The sequence below is a fragment of the Mauremys mutica genome, chromosome 2 (assembly GCF_020497125.1).
Source record: "Mauremys mutica isolate MM-2020 ecotype Southern chromosome 2, ASM2049712v1, whole genome shotgun sequence".
In the NCBI taxonomy this organism is placed as follows: domain Eukaryota; kingdom Metazoa; phylum Chordata; order Testudines; family Geoemydidae; genus Mauremys; species Mauremys mutica.
The window spans coordinates 295,249,033-295,269,739 of record NC_059073.1 but is presented as its reverse complement, the minus strand read 5'-3'; the positions used below and the strand labels follow the sequence as shown (position 1 = coordinate 295,269,739).

General features: G+C 66.3%; 1 protein-coding gene across 1 annotated transcript in view; it reads right to left on the bottom strand.

Moving 5' to 3' along the window:
- The window catches only part of LOC123363313 (SCO-spondin-like), a 153,155-nt gene that overhangs the window by 77,644 nt on the left and 54,804 nt on the right, over positions 1–20,707 (bottom strand). The window contains exons 36-51 of the mRNA XM_045004174.1: positions 18,936–19,118; positions 18,620–18,770; positions 16,905–17,064; positions 16,504–16,558; positions 15,203–15,322; positions 13,750–13,968; positions 12,233–12,360; positions 9,627–9,768; positions 8,458–8,613; positions 7,751–7,940; positions 5,499–5,538; positions 4,999–5,056; positions 4,775–4,895; positions 3,177–3,399; positions 2,263–2,404; positions 614–769 (exon numbers count right to left, since the gene is read on the bottom strand). Coding sequence (XP_044860109.1) covers positions 614–769; positions 2,263–2,404; positions 3,177–3,399; positions 4,775–4,895; positions 4,999–5,056; positions 5,499–5,538; positions 7,751–7,940; positions 8,458–8,613; positions 9,627–9,768; positions 12,233–12,360; positions 13,750–13,968; positions 15,203–15,322; positions 16,504–16,558; positions 16,905–17,064; positions 18,620–18,770; positions 18,936–19,118 — 2,244 coding nt within the window. The remainder of the gene's footprint in view (positions 1–613; positions 770–2,262; positions 2,405–3,176; positions 3,400–4,774; positions 4,896–4,998; positions 5,057–5,498; positions 5,539–7,750; positions 7,941–8,457; positions 8,614–9,626; positions 9,769–12,232; positions 12,361–13,749; positions 13,969–15,202; positions 15,323–16,503; positions 16,559–16,904; positions 17,065–18,619; positions 18,771–18,935; positions 19,119–20,707) is intronic.

Below are 20,707 nucleotides of genomic sequence, written 5' to 3'. Positions count from 1 at the left end.
GTTTATACTCTCACTGGAAGGTGACAGGGCAGAAAGGGTTAATTAACTCCCAGCGGCCCTGACCCAGGGCCCAGCTTTAGAGGCTGGTTAGGAAGATACTAAAGGCCCAGAGCTGTGAACTGCAGCCGCTTTGGTAGAGGCAGAGGGGAGGTGTTTGCTCAGGGCCTGGGATGTGAGCTTGTCTATCGCCAGAGCTTTGATTCAAAGATCAAACAAGGAAGATTAACATTTAGGAAGATACTTGAGGGCAATAGGATCAGTGTCTGTGTGTCTCTCTGAAGGTTGTGGTGACCTGTATCTGAGCTGTTAACGGGTAAATTACCCTGGGCTAATTGCCAGGCTGGTTGGGAGACAGGAGACTAAGCTTATTCTCTCAGGCCAGGAGGCTGCTGGAAAATGTCTCCGAACCCTGGGACCAGCCTGTTTTATCTGAGATCTGCTTTGGGATTTGATCGGAGATTTGCAGCACCCGCTGGGGCAGCAGGGCGCAGGGCTGGTTTGGGGGCTGTGGGGCTGCTGCCGTCCCCAGTGCCTAGGACACTCCTGCTCTCTAATGGGGGGGGGACCCAGCGCCTGGTGCCACGTCTCTGCCCTGCTCCCGGCCCAGTCTCACCTGCTGCTGTGGTGCCCGGCGGCTTCACTGGCTGGCCCGTGGGTTTGGCCTCGCTGCTCTCATTGACTGTGCTGGGAACCCTGGATCCTGGGGCCAGAGTCGCCGTGGGGAGCAGGGGCTGCTCGGAGGTGGGGCTGGTCCCCAGTGGCGCAGCACCTGGGGGAGCGGGAAAAGGAACCGATCAGCGGGAGGGCCATGGTGCTGGCTGAGCTGCTCCTCGCCCCCCCCACCCCCTAGATCTCCTGTCCTGCCCCCTAACTCTCCCCGTCTTGCCCCCCCACACACACCTAGCACAGCCCCGCTCGCCCAGGAAGGCCCTGCAGCCGGCCCTGCCATCACAGAGGGCCGCGGGGGGCCTCACACAGTGCCCCAAGGCTCCCGCCCTCCCCCAGCAGCAGCACGCCCCGGTGACCCCCACCCCAGGCAGAGCCGTGCACGCCGGGCTCCCCGGGGCAGAGGCTGGACAGCTCCGGGCCCCACCTGCCGTGCCCAGGGCCTGGCCGTGTGGGAGAGGCGCCCGCAGCTGCCCGTGCTGGGAAACGGGGCTCAGGGGAGGGCAGGAGACACTGGGGGGGCTGGGGAGACGGAAAGGGCTCAGAGAAACCTCCATAGGGCGGGGGGACAAGTGCCTGCAGGTCCCCGGGGCCAGGGAATGGCTAGCGGGGCCGTGCCTGGGAACGGGCGACGGAGCTGGGCGATGGGTCTGAGTCACCCACACCCACGTGAGCAGAGGCCCCTCGCCCGCCCATGCCCAGCCGCCAGGGCAGCTCTGGCTCCCCGGCTCCCGGCTAGGCCCCTCGCCCGCCCATGCCCAGCCGCCAGGGCAGCTCTGGCTCTCCCTGCTCCTGGCTCTCCGGCTCCCGGCAAGGATTCCCCGAGTGACGGGATGTTTCCCTGGGGACTCGGCCAAACCGTCCCTGGCTCAGGGCCTCGCCGCTCCTCCCTGCGGTGCCTGACTGACCCCGGGTGCTCGCCCCCTGCCCCAGGCCCGGCTCCAGCGGCTCAGGCCATTGGCAGCGACGGGCCAGGCGATCACGGGGCCTTTTGCTCCCCGGTGCCCAGGACTCTGCCCTGCGGCCTGGCACCGGTCGGGGCTGGGCAGACGCAGGGAGGGGCCCTGAGCAGGTGAGGCTCAGCTCAGCCCCAAACATACTCAGTGCAGGGCTGGGCCCAGTGGAGCCGGGCTGCCGGCTCCGATGCCCGACGGGGGAGGGCAAGGCCGAGGCCTGGCGCTACCCACCCCTCCCCTGGCAGGGACTGCAGGGCGCCCACAGGGGCCGGAGCCCAGAGCATAGGGCGGGGGCGCCAGCCTGTGCAGGAGCCAGAGAAAGGTGCTCCGGAGGGGGGGGCGAGTGGCCCAGGGCGAGGGGCTAGAGCAGTGGCCAGGGGGTGCCAGGGGCCCAGCCCCCGTTTGCCCCCCCGCTCCCTGTCCCAGCCCCGCAGGGTCACAGCCCCCCCCCCACGCTCCCTCTCCCAGCCCTGTGGGGTCACTGCCCCCCACACACTCCCTCTCCCAGCCCCACAAGGTCACAGGCCCCCTCGCATGCTCCCTGTCCCAGCCCTGCGGGGTCACAGGCCCCCCCCTCCCTGTCCCAGCCCCGCAGGGTCCCAGCCCCCCCCCCCCCCATCTCGGCGGGAGCAGCACTCACTCCAGGGGCAGCCCAGCACCTCCATGCGCAGGTGGATGCTCCGGTGATACGCCACAGGCACCAGCCGCAGGGAGCGGGCCAGGATCAGGGGGCGCAGCTCCCGCTGCACTGGCGTGTGGCTGTCGAAGTTGCCCTCCAGTACCTGGCCGAGGGGGGTGGAGGGAGCGGTCAGCCCGGGGCCGGAGGGCAGGGAGGGGAGAGGCTCTGTCCCCACTGCCAGCCGGCGTGGGAGGGGAGGGGGCAGGCTCGGGGGATGACCGAGGGGGGGTCTGGGTCTGGGCTGCACCCAGATCTCCGGCTTCAGCCGAGGGCCACGCTGGTGACTTGCCAGGCCCCTGAGGGTGGCACCTCTGTGGCATGAAAGAGCAGCCCCTGGAGACGACGGGTCCCAGCATGCAGTGCCAGGAGCAGCCTGGCCGGAGAGACCCTGAATCCGCCCCGAAGGGCCCGTGCACTGACTGGGCAGGGCGCCCGCGGTACCGGGCGAGCACGGCACGCTGGGCTCCGGAGACGAGGGCACGGTGCAGAGCTCGTGGGCCGCACCGGGCCACACCGGGGCGCCCGCAGTACCGGGTGAGCACGGCACGCTGGGCTCTGGAGACGAGGGCACGGTGCAGAGCTCGTGGGCCGCACCGGGGCACCCGCGGTACCGGGTGAGCACGGCACGCTGGGCTCCGGAGACGAGGGCACGGTGCAGAGCTCGTGGGCCGCACCGGGGTGCCCGCGGTACCGGGTGAGCACGGCACGCTGGGCTCTGGAGACGAGGGCACGGTGCAGAGCTCGTGGGCCGCACCAGGGCACCCGCGGTACCGGGTGAGCACGGCACGCTGGGCTCCGGAGACGAGGGCACGGTGCAGAGCTCGTGCCATGCACACGGCCCAGCGGCCTGGGGGGGGACGGGCGCGGGCGGGTACCTGAGCCGGCTGGGGGGGTGCGGTGCCAGGCGCTGTCCCCGTGTAGTTGCGGTAGCGCACACCGTCGTGGCTGTACTGCAGGCGGTACCTGGTGATGTAGCCCCCGGCCGTCGGGCCGCCCTGCGTGACCAGCGCGCTGACGAAGGTGGGCCGCAGAAAGTCCACCTGGAAGTAGGGGCTGCGGTCGGTCTCCAGGGGGCTCCAGCCCGGCTCGATGTTCGGTCTGGGAGGGGCAGAGGGGTAACGATGGGGCAGCCCTGACCGAGAGGGCGAGAGCCGCACAGGCCCTGTCACCCTGGGGTGGGGAGTCGCCCACCAAGATCGATCGACGCCAGGGCCCTGCCACCTGACGGCTCCATCCCTCAGGGGGCTCCACAGCTGCCATGGGGCATGACCCCCCCCCCCCAGGGCACCCGCTCCCCTCCCGCCAGCGGGAAAGGGGGCTGGTCGCAGCACATGACTCAGAGCACCCTGCACGGCACACAGGGACCTCGGCCGCCCTCCGGCCCCTCGCCTGAGACGCTGCGGGGACAGACCCCAACCCACTGATCCCAGCCCCACTCCACAGGCAGAGAACCCCCTCCCAGGGCTGAGCCCCCGCGTCCATTCCCAGCTAGCTCTACGGCTACGCTCCGAGCCCGGGGCTGAGTCCGCGCTCGCCGGGCCGGGGGTGGCTGGGGGCCCTGGCGGAGCCGGGTCGAGCTGAGAGCGGTGGGATGAATTCGCACGGCTGTTCCGGCGGGCACCGGCTGGCACAGGCTGGCGTGAGCATGGCTGGGCGAGCGGGAACCCCAGCCCTCGCTCGCACCACGGACGTCGCCTGAGACTGACCGCTGGGATCGGCGCGGAGCCCGCAGCTAACCCCTGCCGCTGGTCCAGGCGCCGGCTGGGTAGAGCCTTTCCAAACACGGCCAGCGCCGACGCCGGGGGCAGAGAATCCACCACGTCCCAGGGTCAGTTCCCCCCCCGCCAGCCTGACCGTGCCCATCTCCTTCCAGCCACGGGGTGGGGGGGGACCTGTGTCCGCTGGCCAGAGGGGCCCTCCCCCCGTTCCCACCCCCATGCCCCGCCCGGAGGGGCCCTTCCCCCGTTCCCACCCCCATACCCTGGCCGGAGGGGCCCTCCCCCTGTTCCCACCCCCGTGCCCTGGCCGGAGGGGCCCTTCCCCTGTTCCCACCCCCGTGCCCTGGCCGGAGGGGCCCTCCCCCCGTTCCCACCCCCGTGCCCTGGCCGGAGGGGCCCTCCCCCCGTTCCCGCCCCCATGCCCTGGCTGGAGGGGCCCTGCCCCCGTTCCCGCCCCCATGCCCTGGCTGGAGGGGCCCTCCCCCCGTTCCCACCCCCATGCCCTGTCCGAAGGGGCCCTGCCCCTGTTCCCACCCCCATGCCCTAGCCGAAGGGGCCCTTCCCCCGTTCCCGCCCCCATGCCCTGGCCGAAGGGGCCCTGCTCCCGTTCCCGCCCCCGTGCCCTGGCCGAAGGGGCCCTGCCCCCATTCCTGCCCCCGTTCCCGCCCCCGTCCCATGGCTGGAGGGGCCCTTCCCCCGTTCCCGCCCCCGTCCCATGGCCGGAGGGGCTGGTCACGCCGCAGGGGGCTGCTCACATGTTGGGCACCGTGTGGAGGCGCCCGGCGTCCGGGGGGTTGCTGTCCCGGTGGGAGGAGGCGCTCAGCTGCTGGTAGCGGATCCTGCCGTCGGCCAGGCCCAGCGGCTCGCTGCAGGGACCTGCAGGGAGATGGGGCAGCTCAGAGCAGCCGTGCTCCCCCCGCACCCCTGTGTCCCCTCCCCTGCAGCGGGGATCCCCGGGAGGGCCCCCAATGGGCAGTACCTGTGGGGGTGGGGAGGACGTCTCCAGGGAACAGCCAGTCCTCTGTGCCGTTAGATACCTGCACCGGGGAAAGAGCCGTTACCCCTCCTGCCACCGGCCACTCCGGCCCCCCGCCCGCCCGCCTCTCCCCCAGTCAGGTACCATCTGTGACCCACCCGCACCCCTGGGCCCTGAGAGATCGGGACCCTCCCCCATCGACAGCCACCCCCACGCCTCCCCCTCCCCTGCAGCCAGCCCCTCCCCTCCCCACCCCCTCCAGCCACTCATTTCCCCCTCCCCCACCCCTGCAGCCAGCCGCTCCCCTTCCCACCCCCTCCAGCCACTCATTTCCCCCTCCCCCACCCCTGCAGCCAGCCCCTCCCCTCCCCACAGAGGGTGTCCCCGCCCCATGGCAGTCCAGCCAGGCAGGGCGGGGGGGAGGGACGTGGGGACAGGCAATTAACACACTGACAGGGCAGCTGGGAGGCTCCCCTCCCCTCCCCCGCTGCAGGCTCTCTCACCTCTTTGGTGGGTGACGAGGTCTGCCTGGGGGCCCAGCTGCTGAGAGAACCAGAGCAAAGGGGTGAATTAATGGTGCCCCCCCAGAAAGCTGCCTCCCAGGGGCTCCAGTCCCAGGGCATGGAGCAGCCCCTCTCCACCGGCCTGGGGGAACCCCCGGCCCAGGCCTGCCCGCTCAGCTCTGCCATGCTGGGGAGTGATTCAGGGCATGGCTCCCAGGAGGGGGAGAGCCCCGCAGAGCCAGGGGTGCACAGGGCAACACGCCCCTGCTGGCCAGCGGGGCCTGGGGAATGGTAGGTCACGGGGGCTGGAACTGGGGGGCTGGTCCCTGGGTGGGTGGGACGAAGTGGGACTGTTCTTAATGTTTCCTCTGAAATACTGTGTGGGTGCCTCAGTTTCCCCTATGCAGTTCTTAAGTCTCTAGGAGGTGGGTCAGTGCACATAAATGGCCGGCACTCTGTCTCCTGGCAACTAATGGCTGGGGCCCTTCCCCCCTGTAAGGGGATGCTAAAGGTGTGGGAGACAGAGAGATCAGGTGACCTCCGGGCCCGGAAAAGGACAAAGCCCAGAGGGGAGGGGCGGGAGGTGGTGTCAGTCTGGAGCTGGCTGGGGACGAGGAGTGAGGGCAGACGGGGGGTCTGGCTCACTGCCCCCAGAATGGACCCAGCTGAGGGGTCCGGTTCACTGTACCTACAAGCTCTGTTTTAGACCCTGTTCCTGTCATCGAATAAACCTCTGTGTCCCCGGCTGGCTGAGAGTCACGTCTGACTGCGCAGTGGGGGGGGCAGGACCCTGTGGCCCCCCCAGGACCCCGCCTGGGCGGACTCGCTGTGGGAAGCGCACGGAGGGGCAGAGGATGCTGAATGCTCCAAGGAGAGACCCAGGAGGTGAAGCCGTGGGAGCTTCTTGCCCTGCAGACAGGCTGCTCCCAGAGCGGAGATTTCCCCAGAGTCCTGCCTGGCTTCATAGGGAGCAGTTCCAGAGCATCATAAGAACGGCCCTACTGGGTCAGACCAAAGGTCCATCCAGCCCAGCATCCTGTATCCTGACAGTGGCCAATGCCAGGTGCCCCAGAGGGAGTGAACCTAACAGGCAATGATCAAGTGATCTCTCTCCTGCCATCCATCTCCATCCTCTGACGAACAGAGGCTAGGGACACCATTCTTACCCATCCTGGCTAATAGCCATTTATGGACTTAACCTCCATGAATTTATCCAGTTCTCTTTTAAACACTGTTATAGTCCTAGCCTTCACAACCTCCTCAGGTAAGGAGTTCCACAAGTTGACTGTGCGCTGCGTGAAGAAGAACTTCCTTTGATTTGTTTTAAACCTGCTGCCTATTAATTTCATTTGGTGACCCCTAGTTCTTGTATTATGGGAATAAGTAAATAACTTTTCCTTATCCACTTTCTCAACATCACTCATGATTTTATAGACCTCTATCATATCCCCCCTTAGTCTCCTCTTTTCCAAGCTGAAGAGTCCTAGCCTCTTTAATCTTTCCTCATATGGGACCCTCTCCAGACCCCTAATCAGTTTAGTTGCCCTTCTCTGAACCTTTTCTAGTGCCAGTATCTCTCTTTTGAGGTGAGGAGACCACATCTGTACACAGTATTCGAGATGTGGGCGTACCATGGATTTATATAAGGGCAATAAGATATTCTCCGTCTTATTCTCTATCCCTTTTTAATGATTCCTAACATCCTGTTTGCTTTTTTGACCACCTCTGCACACTGCGTGGACATCTTCAGAGAACTATCCACGATGACGCCAAGATCTTTTTCCTGACTGGTTGTAGCTAAATTAGCCCCCATCATGTTGTATGTATAGTTGGGGTTATTTTTTCCAATGTGCATTACTTTACATTTATCCACATTACATTCCATTTGCCATTTTGTTGCCCAATCACTTAGTTTTGTGAGATCTTTCTGAAGTTCTTCACAGTCTGCTTTGGTCTTAGCTACCCTGAGCAGTTTAGCACCGCCAAGGGACCCCGTGACAGTGGGGTACTGGGATGGACCTAGCTGGGGAATCTCCTCCCAGCGGCAGGGCTGGGCCCCACGGCTCAGGCCCAGGCCCAGGCCTGGGGGCAGGCAGCAGGGTTCGCTCCCACGCTGACCCCAGGATGGGCCGACTGGACTTGCCCCGCTCCCCTCGCTGTACACCCGCCGGCTGTCTCTGTGACACATCCCTGTCTCTGACAGGCCTCCTCACAGGGCCCAGGCAAACCCCCACCTCTGCCCCACGCGGTACCTGGCTGTGCCGGCAGGGGGCACCGTGCTCCCGCGCAGGGCGCCGCAGCCGGCCTCGTCGGTGCCGTCCGGACAGTCGCTGACGCCGTCACACCGCCGGGAGGCGTCGATGCAGCCGTCAGACAGTGCGCAGTGGAAGTGGGAGAGGGGGCAGCGCCAGGGGGCGGAGGGCCCCACGGACGGGGCTGTCCCTGCGAGGGGGCACAGAGCCGGGGCTGGTAAGCGGCCGAGCAATGCTGGGAGGAGGGAGCTCTCCGGGCAGGCATGGGAGCAGAGGCTGCACAAGCCGGCCCGGCTCAGCCTTTCTCAGGCTCCAGGCCAAGGCCCAGGGGGACATTTCCTGTGTCTGGCAGCCCTACCCCGGGCCCTCCCACTCCAGCATGTGGCTGCAGCTCCGAGCCCCTGGTCTGTGGGCTTTGCTCTGCCACCATGGATAGGCAGCCCCCTCTGGGCTGGGAGGCAGCGGCTGATCGGACGGGACTCACCCTCCCAGACCTGAGCTGCAGCTGCCTCAGGGGTGGTTTGCAAAGCTCGCTCCCCCAGCACTAAGATGCTGCCCCCTCTGGGGAGGCCCACGGCAGCTGTTGAACAGCCACACAGCCACTGCCCAGGCAGCGAGGGACAGGCCGAGACTCCAGGACACCCCCTGAGCCCCGCAGGGTTGGCCCCGGCCCCGCCCTGCCCCCCGGGCTGGATCCGCCTGCTCACCGCAGCGCAGCTCGTCCGAGAAGTCTCCGCAATCATCGACCCCGTTGCACACGGTGCCGTGCGGCCCAGCGGGGACACAGCGTCCATTGCGGCACTGGAACTCCCCGGTCCGGCAGGGCCTCCGGCCCGGTGGCGCGGTCGGTGCCCCAGGGGTCACTGGGGGGCAGGGAGGAGAGAAAAGCGGGTGGGGGGGGAATGAGGCAATTCCCGGTCAGTCCCTGGAGATGCCCCCACCCTGAGAAACCAGCCCCCAACCGCAGGGGGCGCCCTCATCGCACCTGCCCCCTGCCCCCCCCCTTCCCCTGCCTCTCTCCAGACCCCCTGTGATGGAGTGCGGGGGGGGGGGTTCTTGGTTCTTTCCGTGTTTTCCAGGGGGTTGCATGCAGAGCGGGTGGGACTCAGTGTCCCCGGGGGTTACTGGTTTAACGAGGGAGGGGAGAGGGAGTTTGTTGTTACACAGGACTGGAGAGGGATGGAGGATGGAGACCCCAGCGACTGGGGACCTGGGGACCTGGAGACCCGGCTCAGGAGTCGCAGCCGGTTCTGGCCAGTGGGGGACAATGGGCTGCGGGGAGAGGACCCCGGTGACCTGACCAGCCGATTCCAGCCCGAGGGGCCAGAGGACAGAAGAGGGGAGAGGGGGCCCAGGCGACCCTGTTTCCCTGGAGAGAAGCCAATGGAGAGAGGGGGCTTGGGGCCGGGGATATCGGAGGCCCAGCTGGGAAGCAGGGGGGGCTCGGGGCTGGAGGGGGGAGCAGGCAGAGCCCCCCTGGCTACAGTGGGACTGGGATGTGCTGGGCTGAGGGAGCCAGGCCTGAGGCCGGAGAGTTTCCTGAGCTGGGTTCAGACGCTCAATAAACCTCTTGTGTTACGCTGGCTGAGAGTCGCTGCGGGCTAGAGAACAAGGGGCATCCACCCCTTTGGGGGTGAGGAAGCCCAGGGGGTCCAGAGCGAGGGGACTCCCTGAGGGGGCCCCGGCAGAGCCAGGCTGCTGGAGGCTCAGAGAGGTGCGGCTCCAGAGGTGGAGGGGCCTGACCCCGGCAGAGAGCGGCCCCCCGAGAAGGGCTGTCGCACTGAAAGGGGCCCCCCCTATGGACCGCATAGGGCCACGAGTGGGCACGACCAGTGAGTCCGTGACAGCACCCCCGGGAGGGGCCAGGGCGCGGTACCTCTTTCGCAGCCCAGCAGCTCCGCGCGCAGGAAGATCCCGTGGTGGAAGTCGTGGGGGAGGATGCGGACGTGCCGGGCACGGACCATGCGCTGGAAAGTCCTCACCACCGGCGTGGAGTCGTCGGCGTTCCCCAGGAACAGCTGCAGGGGGAGCGACCGGCTGCCTCAGCCCCACACGCCGCACGGACGCCACAAACATGCACATGCCCCGAACATGCACACGCACACGTCCCGAACACCTCCTAACACACACACACACCCTGAACACACACACGCAGACGCCCCAAACACCTCCCAACACACACACACACATGCACGCCCCAAACATACACACCCCAAATACCTCCCAACACACACACATGCTCTGACACGCACACGCCTCAAACACCTCCCAAGACATGCACACACACATGCCCCAAACACATGCAAACATACACCCCGAACACACATGCCCCAAACATACATACACACCCCAAACACATGCACACACATGTGGAGAAAGTCCAAAGAAGAGCAACAAAAATGATGAAAGTTCTAGGAAACATGAGCTATGAGGGAAGATTGAAAATATTGGGTCTGTTTGGTCTGGAGCAGAGAAGCCTGAGAGGGGACATGAAAACAGTTTTCAAGTACATAAAAAGAGGAGGGAGAAAAATTGTTCTCCTTAACCTCTGAGGACAGGACAAGAAGCAATGGGCTTAAACTGCAGCAAGGGAGGTTTAGGTTGGACATTAGGAAAAACTTCCCAACTGTCAGGGTGGTTAAACACTGGAATAAATTGCCCAGGGAGGTTGTGGAGTCTCCATCACTGGGGATTTTTAAGAGCGGGTTGGACAAACCCCTGTCGCCGGGGCCGGTCTGGGTAATACTTAGTCCTTAGTCCTGCGTGAGTGCAGGGGGCTGGACTAGACGACCTCTCGAGGTCCCTTCCAGCCCTATGATTCTATGCTATGCACCCCCCCAAAACACACACATATGCGCACACCCCAAGCGTGTGCACACACACACAGACACACGCATGTACAGAAGTTCCTGCATATCCAAATGCTCACACAGCCACAGCCTCACATGCCCCCCCAGGGGCGCACACCCCTGGAATGAAGTGCGATTTCTCCAGAATATTTTGTATGCATATTGTGTGTGCCTCAGTTTCCCCTGTGCGCTGCAGGTGGGGAGGAGGGGGGAAAGTGTTTTCTTTGCAGAAGAATCCCGAGATCCATGCAGGGCCTGGGCCCAGACAATGGCCCAGCGATTTGTTACTGTGGTGGAGCAGGGGCTGTCTGTGTGGGGGATGGGAGAGCAGGGAGGATTTTAGGTGAGAGGCAGGTATTCAGCCTGTAACATGAGCTAGGCCTGGGGGAGGGGAGGTGACACCTCTGCCCAAGAGCTAGACAAAGGAAAGGGGCGGAGGGGAAGGGTTGAGTCAGTCTTCGGTTGGGGAACTGGGTGGTGGGTTTTCAGGGTATCCTAGGCGGGGATCCAAGCACCCTGAACCCCCCAGAAAGGCCAGATTGAGGGGTCCTGGCTCTGAACACAAGCTGGGCTGTATCCTGTGTTCCTGTTGTTCAATAAACCTTCTGCTTTACTGGCTGGCTGAGAGTCACTGTGGGTCCAGGAAGAGGGGTGCAGGGCCTGACTCCCCCACACTCCGTGACAGTTACCTAGCTACGGGGACCCTGGCCCTCTGCAGGAAGCCAGGGAACAAAGAGGAGTCAGGAGGAGAGCGGGCAGCCCTGTTTGTCCAGGGAGGAGAGGAACAAAGACCGAGGAGTAGGGGGGTGACGACCTGTGGGTCATGGGCGGCTGGAGACACACTCCTGGACTGGGGTTGGGGGGACTCCACAGAGGGGTCTGAGCCCACCGGGGCTCTGGACACACCTCGCTGGAGCTGTGCTAACCACGGACGGTCTCCGCGGCGTCCAGACGTCTAATAACCCTCCTGCTCCTACACCGCTGCCGAGAGGCACTGAGGCCTTGGCTACACTGGCGCTTTCCAGCACTGCAACTTTCTCGCTCAGGGGGGTGAAAAAACACCCCCCTGAGCGCAGCAACTTCCAGTGCTGGAAAGCGCCAGTGTAAATAGTGCCCCAGCGCTGGGAGCCGATCCCCTCGGGGAGGTGCAGGACCTGCGGCGCTGGGAGCCGATCCCCTCGGGGAGGTGCAGGACCTGCGGCGCTGGGACAGCTCTCTCCCAGCGCTGCGCCACGACCACACTCGCACTTCAAAGCGCTGCCGCGGGAGTGCTGCCGCGGGCGCTTTGGAGTTTCGAGTGTAGCCAAGCCCTGAGTCTCCAGAGGTCGGGTCGTTGCTCCCTGCGGGGTGCAAGCCTCCCGGGGTGTGATTCGCTGGGCTCGCTGCGGGGGCTCCTGGCGGGAAGCGGGGGCTGAAAGCTCAGAGGTGCGGTCCCAGGAGGCGGGGGAGGGGGGTCGTGGCTTACGCCAGCGAGGGAGCGTGACCCTAAGGGGGCAACACTCTAACGGGGTCCCCCCAGGCACCGCTGCAGAGCCCCGGGGGAGCCCCGGGCCGGTGGAGCTGTGACAGCCCCCAAACCAAGCTCCCCCGGACGCCTCCGCACGGCTGCTGGGGGGCTCGGTCAGGGAGGTACCTTGGGCTCCGGCTGGGCGTCCGCAGAGACCTCCCGGTATTGGTGCCACCTCAGCCCGTCCGTGCTGAACTGCAGGTGGAAGCTGGTAACGTAGGCGTCGGAGGAGCCAGCGCCCTGCACCACCACCCCTGGGGGAGGAGAACACAGCACAGCTCAGGGCCCCTGCAGGGACACGGGGCTCTCCGGGGTACGGGGCGGGGAGACCCAGGAATCAGCACCAGCCTGTGAGCGGAGAGCTGCCCCTTGGCAGCAGGGCTCTGGGGGGGTGGGTCTGACGCCAGCCCGGCTGGGCCTGGCACCCCGGCTGCACAGCGCCACACGTTCCCAGCCCACTCACCTGGAGAGCAGGAGCCAGTGCTGCCAGCCGGGGACCGGCCTGCCGGATGGCTCAGCCTCCTGTGCAGTGGCAGGGAGTCCCTGCCCAGCCCAGGGTGTGGAGAGCCAGGGCAGGGCCCCGAGCAGCCTGGCACCACTCCCCCAGCACTGCCCTGGGGCTCGGGGGTCTCCTGCGCCCCCCGGAAGCCAGGGAAGGCCGGGGGCTGGAGCGTGCTCACCCCATAAGCACAGGTCAGACCAAAGATCCGTCCAGCCCAGTGTCCTGTTGTGACCCAGTGGGGCTGTGCTGGCTGCGCTGTGTGAGTGCTGGGTGGGGAGCACTGACCTGGGATGGCTGCAGGGGAGCTGGGGGGCCTGCACTGGGGAAGGGAGCACAGCTGAGCAGGTCACCTGAGAACCAGGAGGGGATGGGGGCCAGGTAACACCTCTGCCCAGGACACTGGACAAAGACTGGGGGAGGAGCCGGGGGGAGGCTGAGTGAGAGGCTGGAGGGAGTTTCAGTTTGAAGCTGGCAGGGAAATGGAGGGGAGCCCCGGGGCTTGGGCTTCCCAATGGGGCTGTGGCCTCCCTGGGGCCCCAGATGGACCTAACTAAAGGGGGTCCTGTTGTCTGTACCGGCAAGGCCTGTCCGGGACTGTGCTCCTGTCGTCTACACAAACCTCTGTGTTACGGGCTGGCTGAGAGTCACGTCTGACTGCGCAGTGGGGGGGCAGGACCCTGTGGCCCCCCCAGGACCCCGCCTGGGTGACTCGCTGTGGGAAGCACACGGAGGGGCAGAGGATGCTGAATGCTCCAAGGTCAGACCCAGGAGGTGAAGCCGTGGGAGCTTCTTGCCCTGCAGACAGGCTGCTCTGAGGGAGAGGAGGCTCCCAGAGTCCTGCCTGGCTTGGTGGGGAGCAGTTCCAGAGCAGCGCCCGGGGACTCCGGGACACCTGTCTCCCGACAGTGGCCAATGCCAGGTGCCCCAGGGGGAGTGAATCTAACAGGCAGTGATCAGTGATCTCTCTCCTGCCATCCATCTCCACCCTCTGATGAACAGGGGCTAGGGACACCATTCCTTACCCAGCCTGGCTAACAGCCATTCATGGGCTTAACCCCCAGGAATTTATCCAGAGGACTTTTTCTCTCTCACTGCTTCTTTTCCATGGTTTTACACCCGCGATGCCAGGCCAGGCCCCTACCCGTGAGGTTCCTGGGCTCCAGCAGATCCACCTGCAGGAAGGGCGGCTTGGAGAGCAGCTCGTGGTACACCTCTGCCCGGGGCCCCCAGCCCTGCAGGTCCGAGCCCGGGAGCACGTGGTTGAGGCGCCCGGCGTGGGCAGGGTTCTCCGGCTGCTGGGAGGAGGCTGTGAAGCAGCTGGCGGGCAAGGAGGCCAGGCCCAGGGGCCCGTAGCACTGGTCTGCGGACAGAGACGGGGGTCACGGCGCTGCTGGGCACGCGGGGCAGAGGCAGGCGACTGGGACTGGCCGAGGCACCCAAGGGAGCCGGGCCGGGCGGAGGGGCTTGGCAGCAGAGCCCGACTCAGGAGATGCCCCTGCCCCGTGCTGGGAGTCAGAGCCCGACCCGGCTCCCATCCCGGAGACCCCTGTCTGAGTGACCCCCCCACTGCCCCGTGCTGGGAGTCAGAGCCCAACCCGGCCCCCATCCCGGAGACCCCTGTCTGAGTGACCCCCCCACTGCCCCATGCTGGGAGTCAGAGCCCGACCCGGCCCCCTCGAGTCCATCCCAGAGACCCCTGTCTGAGTGACCCCCCCACTGCCCCGTGCTGGGAGTCAGAGCCCGACCCGGCCCCCTCGAGTCCATCCCAGAGACCCCTGTCTGAGTGACCCCCCCACTGCCCCGTGCTGGGAGTCAGAGCCCGACCCGGCCCCCTCGAGTCCATCCCGGAGACCCCTGTCTGAGTGACCCCCCCACGGCCCCGTGCTGGGAGTCAGAGCCCGACCCGGCTCCCATCCCGGAGACCCCTGTCTGAGTGACCCCCACCCCCACTGCCCCGTGCTGGGAGTCAGAGCCCGACCCGGCCCCCTCGAGTCCATCCCGGAGACCCCTGTCTGAGTGACCCCCCCCACTGCCCCGTGCTGGGAGTCAGAGCCCGACCCGGCCCCCTCGAGTCCATCCCTGAGACCCCTGTCTGAGTGACCCCCCCACTGCGCCGTGCTGGGAGTCAGAGCCCAACCCGGCCCCCTCGAGTCCATCCCGGAGACCCCTGTCTGAGTGACCCCCCACTGCCCCGTGCTGGGAGTCAGAGCCCGACCCGGCCCCCATCCCGGAGACCCCTGTCTGAGTGACCCCCCCACTGCCCCGTGCTGGGAGTCAGAGCCCGACCCGGCCCCCATCCCGGAGACCCCTGTCTGAGCGACCCCCCCACTGCCCCGTGCTGGGAGTCAGAGCCCAACCCGGCCCCCTCGAGTCCAACCCGGAGACCTCTGTCTGAGTGACCCCCCCACGGCCCCGTGCTGGGAGTCAGAGCCTGACCCGGCCCCCTCGAGTCCATCCCGGAGACCCCTGTCTGAGTGACCCCCCCACGGCCCCGTGCTGGGAGTCAGAGCCCGACCCGGCCCCCTCGAGTCCATCCCGGAGACCCCTGTCTGAGTGACCCCCCCGCCCGGGGGGGCCGTGGAGCCAGGACTTACCGCCGAGAGGGGGCAGCGGGAAGGTGATGAGCGGAGGGCTGGTGGAGGCAGCCGGGCTGGCCAGGGTGGTGCCCGGGGGCCCGGTCGGTGGGACAGCAGGCGCGCTGGTCCGGTTCTCACCTGAACAGGGCGACAGGATTTCTGCCTCGGTCCCTTCCACTCTGTGCCACACACACCGCGGCCCCCGCCCAGGAGATCCCCGCACAGCCCTGGGGGCAGGAGTCCCCCATGTACCTCCCTTCCCCCTCGGGGGGCCGGGCTCCCTGCTGCCTTCGATCCCAGGGGAAAGGGGCAGCACATCTCAGGGGAGCCCGGGGGGCTGCAGAACCCGCCCCGCGGCCAGCCCCGTGCTGGGGACAGCCCACGCCCTGCCCGGACCAGCACCGGCCACTGGGGGGCTGCGGGTCAGGTCTGAGGGGCACTGGCCGGGGGGGAGGGGTGCCAGGTCGGGGGGGAGAGGGCACCAGGACTGGCTGGGGCATGTCTTGTGAGAGTCCCTCCCCTCCTGCCCCCCAGCACCATGGAGCCATGGGCCTCACAACCCCCCTCGGACCCCCCAGCACCATGGAGCCACGGGCCCCACGACCCCCCTCGGACCCTCAGCGCCATGGAGCCACGGGCCCCGCAACCCCCCACCTGGACCCCTCCCAGCACCATGGAGCCCCGGGCCCCATGACCCCCCTCGGACCCTCAGCGCCATGGAGCCACGGGGCTCACAACCCCCCTCGGACCCCCCAGTGCCATGGAGCCACGGATCCCGCAACCCCCTGCCTGGAACCCCCCCCCAGCACCATGGAGCCACAGGCCCCACGACCCCCCTCGGACCCCCCAGCACCATGGAGCCTCGGGCCCTGCAACCCCCCGCCTGGACCCCCCCCAGCGCCATGGAGCCACGGGCCCCACAACCCCCCTCGGACCCCCCAGCACCATGGAGCCTCGGGCCCTGCAACCCCCCGCCTGGACCCCCCCCAGCGCCATGGAGCCACGGGCCCCACTAGCCCCCTCCCTGGACCCCTCAGTGCCATGGAGCCACGGGCCCTGCAACCCCCGCCTGGACCCCTCCCAGCAGCATGGCCCAAGCACGGCAGCACTGCCCCCTTGCCCCCGCAGCACCATGGAGCCCCGGGCCCCACTAGCCCCCTCCCTGGATCCCCCAGGACCATGGAGCCCCGGGTCCCACTAGCCCCCCTAACGCCCCTCAGCACCATGGAGGCACAGGCCTCACTAGCCCCCCCTCCCCCCAGCACCATGGAGCCACGGGCCCCAGGACTCTCCCGGACCCGCCCCAGCGCAGGACTCACCCGCTTCAGCGCAGTAGCAGCAGGCCTCACCCCTGCCCTCCACCAGCGCCCGCCCCTGTGGGGAGACGTTGGAACCGGCCTGAGCCGCGGAGCTCCCTGGGGTGCCAGCCCAGTGCCCGCGCCGCAGGGCGGCCTCCCCTCACAGCCCCTCGCCGAGTCTCCCAGCCCCCAGCGGGGCTCCAACCAGCCCTGCCCTGAGCTGGAGACACCCCCACACCCAGACCCCTCAAGTCCCCATGGACCCCCAAACCTCGCCCTGCCCCCAGCCCCTGCCGAAGGGCTCCCCAGTTGGGGCCAGCAGCCCTTCTCCAGCAACGCCAGCTCCCATCAGCCGGGGCTCCACCCCGGGGTGACTGGGCCTCCCTCCCCCAGCTCAGGGCAGAGCTGGGTGCCAGGCTCACCTCGGGGCACCCCACGGTGCTGTACGGGCAGTACTGGGAGCACTGCACTGTCAGGTTGGGCAGGCATTGGCACACCTGGCACTGCCCCGATCGCCAGCGGTCGCCAATGGCGTGCAACCGGCCGTGGTGCTCGCACTCCTCGCATGGATCTGTCTGGCACCTGCATGGGGAGGGGCGCGGTTTGAGCTGGCTGGGGGCACAGTGCCAGCAGGGAAGGACTGGGGCTTAACGTGCAGTCCCCTGATTAGAGTGCCTGGCACCTAATGCCCACTGCCCACCACAGCCCCCTACCAGACCCCACTGCCTGGTGCCCACCACAGCTCCCTGCCCAGAGCCCACTGCCCACCCCCACCCCATGCCCACCCCATGCCCTCTACCCAGAGCCCAGCGCCTGGTACCCACCCCCAGAGCCCAATGCCCGGTGCCCACTCCAGCCTCCTACCAGAAAGTCACATCCCCACTATATATCTATATATCAACAGTGAATGTCGGTGCCCCTCGTAATAGCAGCCACCATCACCAGACACGCAGAGTCTCTTAAGCTGGTTAATTGGCAGCATCCTGTCTGGCAAGGAATCACTTCTCTGCACTTGGGGTGTGAAATCCCCACTTCGGTGCTGTTTTGTCTTGATGGGTCCCACTGCTCTGGTTTATCGGGCTGGTCTCTGGCTGGTGCTTTGATTGTTTCTGGCTGTTGCGTAACTAATTTGACAGGATTTAAATCAACCAAGGGGCTGGGTCGGAGGGGGTAACGAATGATTTTGCCGTATGTTAGGACTGGTCAGCGAATGATTTTGTCAGACTTTAGTGAAGTGATTGGTTAAGGTGCAGCAGAGGTGAAAGTAAGCTGGTATGGTACGGTACGATACGGTACGGTGTATCGGCAAGAGCCAGTACGCCGTGCCGCACCCCACCGGCTTCCGCGGCTGGGATTTAAAGGGCTCGGGGTTCCCCGCGGCTGCAGGGAGCCCTGAGCCCTTTAAATCACCCCCACAGCTCTGGCGATTTAAAGGGCCCAGAGCTCCAGGGTGACCGGAGTACCAGGCCCTTTAATCTGCCCCTGAGCCCTGGGGGCTCCCAGTCACCTCTGCAGCTGGGAGCCCCAGGTTGATTTAAAGGCTCTGGGGCTCCCAGCCACAGCCACTGCCCCAGGGCCTTTAAATATTGAGAGGCCACGCCCCTTCTGGATGAGCCTCCGCCTCTTCTGGTTGAGGCCCCGCCCCCTCAGGACTCTGGCAGTACTGGTAAGTCCTGTAAGTTACTTTCACCCCTGAGGTGCAGCTAAGCAGGACTCAAGTGTCACTATATAAGCTGGGGTCCAAGGAGGAGACGAGCTGGGAAGAAAAAAGAAAGGCAAAGAAGAGAAGACGGAGGAGGAGGAGGAGGAGGAAAGAGCGGGAAGAAGATGAACTCAGCCCAAGATCGAAGCCGCTAAGAATCCTCAGCATGACTGTGAGGTGCAGCGGCCAGAACCCAGACCACACCGACCTTGCCTGGCCAGCGGGGAGCCGGACCAGGGCTGGTGAGCGGGGCGCTGTGGGCGGAGCGGCTGACGGTTAACAGAGGATCAGGATATTTCTGTGCAAGGCTTTCACTGGGAAAAGGCCCTGCAGACCCGCAGGGAGTACGCCCGGAGCCCTGGGAACCGGAGTGTGGGGGTGACACATGCCCCATGCCCACCGCCCAGCGTTGGTGCTCGGGGAGCGCGGGGTTACCTGCGCGCCTTGCGGTAGATGCCCCGGCACTGGCGCCCGTTGCCGTGCTTGCTGGGGTTGTTGGGGCTGCGGAAGGACCACTGGATGCTCTGCACACCGCACGGGCCCAGGCACTCGCCCCAGGGAGACCAGGCCGACCAGCCGCAGTTAACTAGAGACAGACACCGGGAGGGGACGTGAGACGAGCCCCCACAGCCTCCCGCGCTGCTGGCCCTGCCGAGCCCTGGCGGCCAGGGGCAGCGGGACGCAGGCGAGCCAGGAATCAGCCTCGAGAATGGAGCGGGGGCCGGGGAGCCCGGGACCCAGCCCCACCTACCAGTGCACTCCGGGTTCTGCCGGCACCGCTTCATCTGCCCGTCCTGGCAGGCGCAGATGCGGCAGTTCACCTTCACCAGCTGGCCGGGCCAGTGGCGCACGCCCTCCACCAGGCACGGGCACTCCCGGGGGCGCACACACTGCTGCTCGCTGTCCAGCACCAGCCCCTCGGGGCACCAGCAGCCTGCGGGGGGAGCACAGGGGACGGGTGAGGGCACACGCCTCAGCCCCACTGCCGGCCATGCAGGGGGATGGGCCCTGGGTTGTCTGGATGGGTCAGAGCAGCTTTGCTCCACCACTCTATAGGGCAGAGGGATCTCCACAGGGACCCCACCCATGGCACCTCTGGGCCTGGTGGTTCAGAGCCCGGCACCTCTGGGCCTGGCGGTTCAGAGCCCCCACACCTCTGGGCCTGGCGGTTCAGAGCCCCCACACCTCTGGGCCTGGCGGTTCAGAGCCCCCACACCTCTGGGCCTGGCGGTTCAGAGCCCGGCACCTCCGGGCCTGGCGGTTCAGAGCCCCGGCACCTCCGGGCCTGGCGGTTCAGAGCCCCGGCACCTCCGGGCCTGGCGGTTCAGAGCCCGGCACCTCTGGGCCTGTGTGAAGGAGTAGGAAGCACAGACTGTCTGTGCGGAGGAGGGGAGAGCCAGAGGTTTAGGTGAAGATGCAGGAATTCAACTGTGAGCTGAGCTTGGCCTGGGGGAGGGGAGGTGACACCTCTGGCCAGGGGAGACAAAGGAAGGAGGCGGAGGAGAGAGGAGGGGCCGGAGAGGACTGGGAGTCGAGAGTGGGCTGAAGAAGAGAGGGGAGCAGGTAGACCGAGCTCTGATCTCCGGGGGGGGGGGGAGGCTGGGAGGCCCCCCAAGATGGACCTAACCGGGGGGATCTGGTTATCTGTGCCTGCAAGACCTGTGTTGGACTGTGTTCCTGTCGTCTAAATAAACCTTCTGCTTTACTGGCTGGCTGAGAGTCCTGGTGAATCGTAGGGAGCACGGGGGTGAAGGGCCTGGGTCCCCCACACTCCGTGACAACTGGTGGTAGCGGTGGGATCGACTGCACCCCGCGGACGGCGCTTCCTGCAGTAAGTGACTGGGGAGCAGTAAAACGAAGGGGCGATTCACCCCCGGGCGAGTGTGACCAGAGAGAAGGACTTTGCAGTAACAGGGTCCCCCGGGGGATTGCAGCGAGCGATCCCAGGGGCAGAGGAGTCTGCAGCTCGACCCTGGCAGAGGGGTGGTGACCTCAAGGACTGGCACACTAGGGGTCCCCCTGGAACCCGTGGGGAGCGGCGAGCACCCCGGCCTGCGAGCGGCCAGCAGGAAGATGTATTCCACGCAGCGCAAGTGCGACTTGGTGGAGCAGTGTAAGCAGAGGGGGCTGCACTATGGGAAGCTCACCAAGGCCCAGCTGATTGCCCGGCTGGAGGAGAGAGACCGAGTCAATGAACCGGACCCGGTCTCTGAGGGAAGCAGCCCGGCAGATGCAGCGCAGACACCAGTGTCTGTACCCACTGGGAGTGGTCAGCCGGCTGCTGAGGGCATCCCGAGACCTCCCACCCCTAGGCCTAGGGGAAGGGGGAGGAGGAGGAGCCCAACTACCGAGGGCACCGTGACCCCCCCGGCCAGCAGGGGGTCGTCCCGGCGACGCTCGGCCTCCGTGGAGCCCAGGCGGCTGGACTTGGAGAGAGAGATCAAACTGAAGGAGATGGAGATGGAGGACCGGCAGAGGCAGCGTGAATTCGAGGCAAGGGAGAAGGAGGAGCAGCGCAGACAT